The sequence below is a fragment of the Rhinolophus sinicus genome, chromosome 15 (genome assembly GCF_057876585.1).
Source record: "Rhinolophus sinicus isolate RSI-liver-muscle chromosome 15, RSI-T2T, whole genome shotgun sequence".
Classification (NCBI taxonomy): Eukaryota; Metazoa; Chordata; class Mammalia; order Chiroptera; family Rhinolophidae; genus Rhinolophus; species Rhinolophus sinicus.
Genome location: NC_142515.1, coordinates 87170446 through 87177810, shown reverse-complemented (window position 1 = coordinate 87177810; position 7365 = coordinate 87170446). Strand labels below are relative to the sequence as shown.

Below are 7365 nucleotides of genomic sequence, written 5' to 3'. Positions count from 1 at the left end.
AATTCCTGTGTTGAAATCCTAACCCTCAATGTGACGGTATTAGGAGGTGAGGCCTTTGGGACGTGATTAAGTCATGAGGGTGGGGCCCCAGTGAATGGGATTAGTGCTTTTATAAAAGGGACCCCAGAGAGCTCCCTTGTCCTTTCTGCCATGTGAGGACACAATGAGAACTCAGCCATCTGCAATGTGAAAGAGAGTTCTCACCAGAACCCGACCATACTGGCACCTTGATCTTGGGCTTTCATCCTCCAGAACCATGTAAAATAAATCTCTGTTGTTTATAAGCCGCACAGTCTGAGACAGGGTGTGAAGTGTGAGGTGCCCACCTGGAGGTGCCCAGTTGGGTACAGACATGTACCTGCAATTCAGGATACAAGACACATCTGGAGACAAATTTGAGGGTTACCTATCTAAAGATGGTGTATTTGTTTCCTAGGGATGCCAAAACAAATGACCGCAAACTGGGTGGCTTTACACAACGGGAATTGATTCTCTCACAGTTCTGAAGGCCAGAAGTCCGAAATCAAAGTGTCGGCAGAGGCACGCTCCTTCCAAAGGCTCTCGGGGAGATTCTGTTCCCTGCCTCCTTCAGCCTCTGGTGACTCCAGGTGTTCCTTGGTTTGTTGCTAAGTCACTCCAATCTCTGACCCCCATCTTCACAGGCCCTGCTCTTCCCTCTGTGTCTCCTCTTCTGTCAGTGCCAAATCTCCCACTGTCTTTCTCTTAGAAAGACACTTATTCAAATGGTAGCCCACCTGGTTAATCCAACACAATTTCATCTCAAGATCCTTAACTTACTTACATTTGCAAAGGCACTTTTTCCAAATAAGGTCACATTCACAGGTTCTGATTGTTAGAAAATGTATATACCTTTGAGGGGTGGCACCATTCAACATACAGGTTGTATTAAAGCCTCACATGGAACTGTGAGTAGAGAGATGCCCTCCACCCCCCACTCTTATCTTCTTGTTCACCTGTGACCTCAAGTTCTAAAACAGCCATTCATAAAAGAAGTATGTACCGTGTTTCCCCGAAAATAAGACCTAGCCGGACCATCAGCTCGAAAGCATCTTTTGGAGCAAAAATTAATATAAGACCCGGTATTATATTATATTATATTATATTATATTATATTATATTATATTATATTATAAGCTGATATTATATTATATCATATCATATCATATCATATACTGGTCTTATATTAAAATAAGACCAGGTCTGATACTAATTTTTGCTCCAAAAGACGCATTAGAGCTGATGGTCCCGCTAGGTCTTATTTCCAGAGAAACACGGTAGTAGTAATTACAATAATAACACTTATCTAACACTATGTACCAAGCATTTCTATACGTACTTCATATAATTAACACATTTAATCCTTACAGCATTAAAATCAATATCTCCAGTTCACAAAGCGCTCAGGGCCCTTACCCAGTCCACACTACTGGGATTCTAATCCAGGCCATCCATGTCTCAAATGGCAAGAACCACAATTTGGCCCAAGCAGGGGAATCCTGCTTGCTTTAGAGAACTCACCTATTAAAAACAAAAAATAAATTTACTGAAGAAGCCAGGAAGCCACTGTCATGGGAGATCCTGTGATTAGAGCTGGCACAGAACAACCATCACTCTAAACATCTCATCACTCTTGATATTAATGCCATTCAGGCCCCAGGGGAGCACTTCCCATCTCTCTGACTGATGTTCTCGTGTGTCTGAATTCTGTGATTCTGGTTGTGCTCTTGATGGAAATGAATGCTGCTTTGCAGTGTGAGAAAGCCTTGAGCACCAGACAAACATAGGAAGGAGAAAAGACAAGTTAGCTTGTGAATTAGTTTCCTAGGGCTGCCATAACAAAGCATCACACACGAGGTGGGTTAAAAAAGCAAAAATTTAGTCTCAGTTCTGGAGGCTGGAAGTGCAAAATAAGTTGTGAACAGGGCAGTGCTTGCTCTGAAGGCTCTGGGAGAGGAGCCTTCCTGCCTGGGATCTTGACATCCCTAGGCTTATAGAAGCATCACTCCAATTTCTGCCTTCATTTCCCATGGTGTTCTCCCTGTCTGTGTGTCTGTATCCAGACTTTCCTCTTCTTATAAGGACACCAGTCCTTGGATTAGGACCCACCTGAATCCAGTATGATTTTATCTTAACTTGATTAATCTGCAAAGACTCTATTTTCAAATTAAGTCACACTTACGGGTTCCAGAGGTTAAAAGTTCAACATAGATTTCAGAGGGGAGACAACTCAATCCACAACACGTGGAAAGAAATCGATTCTTGCATAATCATTTCCCAACACTGCCAAGCCCCTATTGAATAGGCTTCTCTTTGTGTTCCAATGCAGGATTCCAGAGAGAGTAACAAATTAGCACATTTTTTACTGTTGCATATTGAGGCCAAGAAGTATTCTGCAGTATTAAACAATGTATTATACCCTTAAATTTGCATATATGTAAGCTCTAATGTAACAGGTGTGAAATGTAATACCAGTTCTTTACAGTGGCAATTAGAGAAATATTAGAATTGCAACTTTGTTTTATTTTGCAAAAGTATTCAATAGGATTTATTTAAATTTCAGCTTTAAACAGTTTTATTTATAAATAACTTTATTTGCTTATTTAAATTAAATTTAATTAAAATATCTATTTTGAGTAATTTTATTTAAACTTTTGATAATAACTAAAAACATTATTTGTACCGTGTAGGGTTTTTTAAGACAAATTCGAATGTGTGTTTTTTTTAATATGATATGAAAAAAATTTTTCATTTGTATTCTAGCCTTGGGAGATGAGGGGCGCCCACAGAGGGTGAGGGAAGGCCGCGGACCCATGTTGCTCCCGCTCCACATCCCCACTCAGGTGGATTTCCAGAAGCAAGAAGACCTTCCCCACTGGCGTTCACCCGACCCCTAGTGGGACCGGGTCACACCTGTGATGTCTCCGCCAGGACACCAGGTGGCGCCAGAAACACCGGAAGTCCGCCAGAGTGGTTCATCTCTATGGTCACCGCAGCAGCCAGAGCAACCCGGAAGCCGAGGTTGGCGAAGGAGAAGTGCTTCCGAGTGGGAGTGAGGTGACCCCGACTGCCGCAGGAATCTGCGGCAACAGCAGCTATGGGGGCGCACTTGGCCCGGCGCTACGTGGGCGATTCCTCAGGGGAGCCCGACCCCCTGCGGATGCCCACCTTCCCGCCCGACTACGGCTTCTCGGGGCGCAAGGAGCGCGGTGAGGCCCAATGTGCAGGCGCGGCCGGCGGGAGCGGGGCGCGGGCGCCGTAACCCCGGGGTCCCCGGGGCTGGGCTCAGCCCTGACCTCGGCCCGGAGGACTCCTGAGGACACGCGTGACCCAGCCTGCGTGTGGAAGCATTCTGGGCAGAGGACACGGTTTGAGAGAAAACCCGGGGACAAAAGAGTGACCATACTGGGCGAATGTAGTATGAAGGTGCTCGGAGGTGCTCGGAGCTGGGCTTTGTCCTCGAGTCAGTGGGTAGCCATGGGAGGGTTTATCACGGAAGGGACGTGTTCATTGTCCCGATGTCACTGCTGTGTTTCGGTATGCACAAGACAAGCTCACGCCGCACATACTGTTCTGTACGTTGCTTTTTTTATGTAGTCACATCACAAGCATATCGAGCGCCAGTCCTGGGCTAAGTCCCAGGTTGGGCCCCACGGATACAGCAGGCACTGACTAAAGGGAACTCGCAGCCCCGGGGGAAGAGAGGTAGAAGACGGCGGCGCCAGGCAGATGGTGGGGCAGTTGGAGTATCGAGGCAGGCTTCCAGGAGGCGATGGCTGGAAGCGAGACCTGAGGGGAAGGAGTAGGAGCTGCCCATACGGAGACCTAGGAGAGGGGAGAACCAGTGTTTGTAAGTCGAGGAGGGACACGATCAGATTTGCTTTGTCCGAAGTTCGTGCTGGCTGCTGGGGGGGGGGGGGCGACGACTGGCGGTAGGAAGATTTCTCTAAGTGGGGGTCTAAGTACAGAGAGGTCTGAATTTAAGAGAACGTTGGAAGGTAGGCAACTCCAGTGGCCCAACTCCTAGGAGTTGTTCAGCCCCACCGGAACCTGCAGTCCATGGTCTACCTATCCCTACCTCCTTACACATTAATCCCTCCCATTGCCTCTCTCGCCCTGCTTTGCCATCACCATCGGTTTTGCAAACACCCACAGCCCCCTGCCCCTCTCTGGTTTGGCTAAGCCAAAACCCTGGTTAAGCCCAGCTCACCTCCCTGGTTCCCGTCCCTACACAGCTGATCATCACCGGAGAAAAACACTCAACCTCTGTGACTGTTCTCCCCACCACTCCCGGTTGACCCTTCCTGCTGCTGGCTTTCCATTACATTCCCAGCCATTGGCCCTCCCAGAAGACCGTCTCACACCTGGTCTCCAACTCCAGCATCTCCTTCCCACCAGCGAGTTACTTTGCATCCTCTTACTAAGAAAATAGGAGCTGTCAAAAGACCTCTCATGGCTGCCAGCATCCCTCGGCCTCCGCCTTCACTCTTGTTAGTTCAGAGGGTCAGACGCTGCTCCGCACAAACCCCTTTGTGGAGACAAACCTCAATCTCATCCTCACCTGCCCAAGGGCCGCCCCAACTATTTTCCCTCTCTCCCGCAACATTGGTTTTCCCATCAACACAGCTTTTTTCACTGTTTTAAAATCCCCTCCCAGCCCAGCTATCTCCTCACCTCACTGCAAGGGCTCTTGTCAAGCTTCTCACCCCATTGTCGAGTCTCAGTTCTAACTAACCCCACTGCAGCACCATCTGGCACAGGTGATCACTGCCGCTTCCTGGAAGCCCCTCCTCGCCTGGCTCCCAGAACCCCACACTCATGCCCACCTCACTGTAGGCTCCTTCACTGATTCTTCCTCACCTCCGTCTCATAAATGTTGGGGAACCCCAGGGCCTTCTGTCTCCACTCTCCACTCACTCCCCTAATTCCCTGGGGGTCTCTGCTAGTCTCTTGGTTTTAAATGCCTTTTGTGTGCCAACGCTCCCAAGATTTTATCTCCAGCTGGGGCTTGACCCTGAAGCCGACTCTTGGACCCCACTGCCCGCTTGGCATCTCTTCACGGTCATGTTGCACTCAGCTCCTAACCTCCCCACCAAGCCTGTGCCTCCCTCCAGCTCACACCACGTGCTCACACCAAAATCCCTGGGGCATCCCAAGGCCTGTCCTCTTACCCCAAGGCTTGTGCACCTGTTGTTCCCCTATGTGTGTGCAGGACTCACTTCCTCATCTTTAGTTGCCACCTTCTAAGGAACCCCTACATCTAAAGTTGTGACCCAGCTGCCAATACTGCCTCTCCCTCCCTTGCTTTTTCTGATACTTAGCTTTGTGGATATTCTGTGACACTAGCTCTACCTGTTTGTTCTATGTCTCCCTGCAAGGGCAAGACCCTTGTCTGCCATGTTCCTTCCTGTATCCCTAACACCTAGCACACAGTAGGTGCTTCATAAATCCCGGCTACTGAACGATTATACCATAGCACCAGGTGCAGGTGGTACCATGTTGCCAAGGAAACCAGCAGAGGGTTGTCTGTGGATCAGGGGCCTGGGGCTCAGACAAGGTGCGGGGGTGGGGACCCAGTTAGGGATCATCAGCCTGTGGAGTAGCCATCAAAGCCATGGAGATGAACGAACAAAGGCGCTCAGGAAGCCAAAGCCATAGAGATGGGTAGAAATCCAGGGGGAGGGTTAGGGGGTGGGGGGTAGCTGGAGCCGGGAAGAAAAGCGAGAAGCTGAGAAAGGGTGGTGTCCTGGGGTCTCAGTTACCCTGGTGAGAGCCATGTGGGCAGTGCTGGGTGGAGTGGAAGCTGGAGGAAGAAGGATGCAGGGGCAGGATGTGAAGACTTGGGCCCCAGGGAGACACAGGGCTGAGAAGCCAGCGGGGAGTGGGGGGGGGGGTGCAGGTGAGCTGGAAGGGCCGACGATTTCTAAGGGCCCGTCAGCCTCCTGAAGGTTGATTTGGCCCAGGGTCGGGTTTGCCAGTTGTGTGGGGCCCAGGCCCCTGGGCCAGTTCAGCTCTCCTGGAGGCAAGCACTAAGCAGGATACACGGGTAGCGCCTTATGGCCGACTCAGTTCACTTTGGAGCTGGACACTCTTAGTCCAATCCTTAGGGGCGGAGGCTAAGGCTCCAAGAGGCCACACCTGGGAGGGCAGAGCTGGGATCCAGGTCACTCCAGCAGCCCAGTCACCACACAGGGTTGTGCCCCAGAGGGGAGCACTGCACAAAGTGGGCTCTGGCTCTGCGTGAGCCCAGGGGGAGGAGAGGGAGACGAAGACCCAGTGTGGATGCTGAGGTAGTGAGGAGAGAGGGACCCTTTCCATCTGGGCCTCAGTCCAGGGCTGCCTTGTGCATTTTAGAAAAGGATCCCATCTGTCAGAGGATGGCCATCATCCACTGCCACCTGCTGCCATGTCGTCCACGGGGGACACCCTAAGCTGTAGCTCCTGGCTGCACACGGGCCACCTGGAGTCAGGCTGTGCTGGGGGCCTCCGGCAGTTATGCCCCAACAGGCCTGCCGAGCTGAGCCCCGCCTGCTCCCCTCCCCACAGAGATGGTGGCCACGCAGCAGGAGATGAACGACGCGCAGCTGGTGCTCCAGCAGCGGGACTACTGTGCCCACTACCTCATCCGGCTGCTCAAGTGCAAGCGGGACAGCTTCCCCAACTTCCTGGCCTGCAAGCACGAGCAGCACGACTGGGACTACTGCGAGCACCTCGAGTGAGCCCCCGGCCCCCAGCCCCCCGGCCCCCAGCGCCTGAGGCAAAGGACAATGAACCCACCCAAGTTTCTGGCCAGGCCCCACCTTAGTGAAACAGGACTCTGAAGGAGCCTGTGGGGTAGGGGCAGGGGAAGAGTCTGGGTGGAGCAAGGAGCTTTGCGGCCACCTGGAGCAGCAGCCAGGCCAGGGTTCCAGGTGGGAGGCCCAGGGCTCACTGGTGTCCACCAGTGAGGTAGTAGAAGACCCTAAACTTAAACCATAGGCACACAGGTATCCCCATCTCTGAGGCCTCCCCAGGGTGCTCTGGGACAGACGTTCCAGTCCCATTGGCTTCCCTGGGCTATGGGAGGGCCGTTTCCAGACAGGGAGCCTGACGCCCCTTCTCATGCTCTGCCCACAGCTACGTGAAGCGCATGAAGGAGTTTGAACGGGAGCGGAGGCTGCTCCAGCGGAAGCAGCGGCGAGAGCAGAGGGAAGCAGACCTGGCCAGAGGCCAGGGACCTGGCGAGGTGGCCCTGTAGTGGGCCCGCCCACCACCCTGTGGACCAGTAGAGAAATAAAAGCCTGCAGGCCCTCAGCCCGAGCCCTGCCCCTTCCTGTGGTGTGCTGGTCCCCCACCCCCTCAAAGAAA

At 51.9% G+C, this 7365-nt stretch overlaps 1 protein-coding gene across 1 annotated transcript; it reads left to right on the top strand.

The window, feature by feature from the left end:
- Positions 1–3034: 3034 nt before the first annotated feature.
- On the top strand, positions 3035–7317 carry NDUFB7 (NADH:ubiquinone oxidoreductase subunit B7). Its single transcript, XM_074338117.2, has 3 exons — positions 3035–3227; positions 6565–6733; positions 7135–7317. Exons 1-3 carry the CDS (start codon positions 3116–3118, stop codon positions 7253–7255), a joined length of 402 nt encoding a protein of 133 aa, XP_074194218.1. The 5' UTR covers positions 3035–3115; the 3' UTR covers positions 7256–7317.
- Positions 7318–7365: the final 48 nt, after the last annotated feature.

Excerpts from the sequence above, each read along its gene's own strand:
- NDUFB7 (XM_074338117.2), top strand. The coding sequence starts at position 3,116 with ATGGGGGCGCACTTGGCCCGGCGCTACGTGGGCGATTCCTCAGGGGAG. Across the intron at positions 3,228-6,564 it reads CTCGGGGCGCAAGGAGCGCG|AGATGGTGGCCACGCAGCAG; the intron begins GTGAGGCCCAAT and ends CCCTCCCCACAG. Across the intron at positions 6,734-7,134 it reads GACTACTGCGAGCACCTCGA|CTACGTGAAGCGCATGAAGG; the intron begins GTGAGCCCCCGG and ends CTCTGCCCACAG.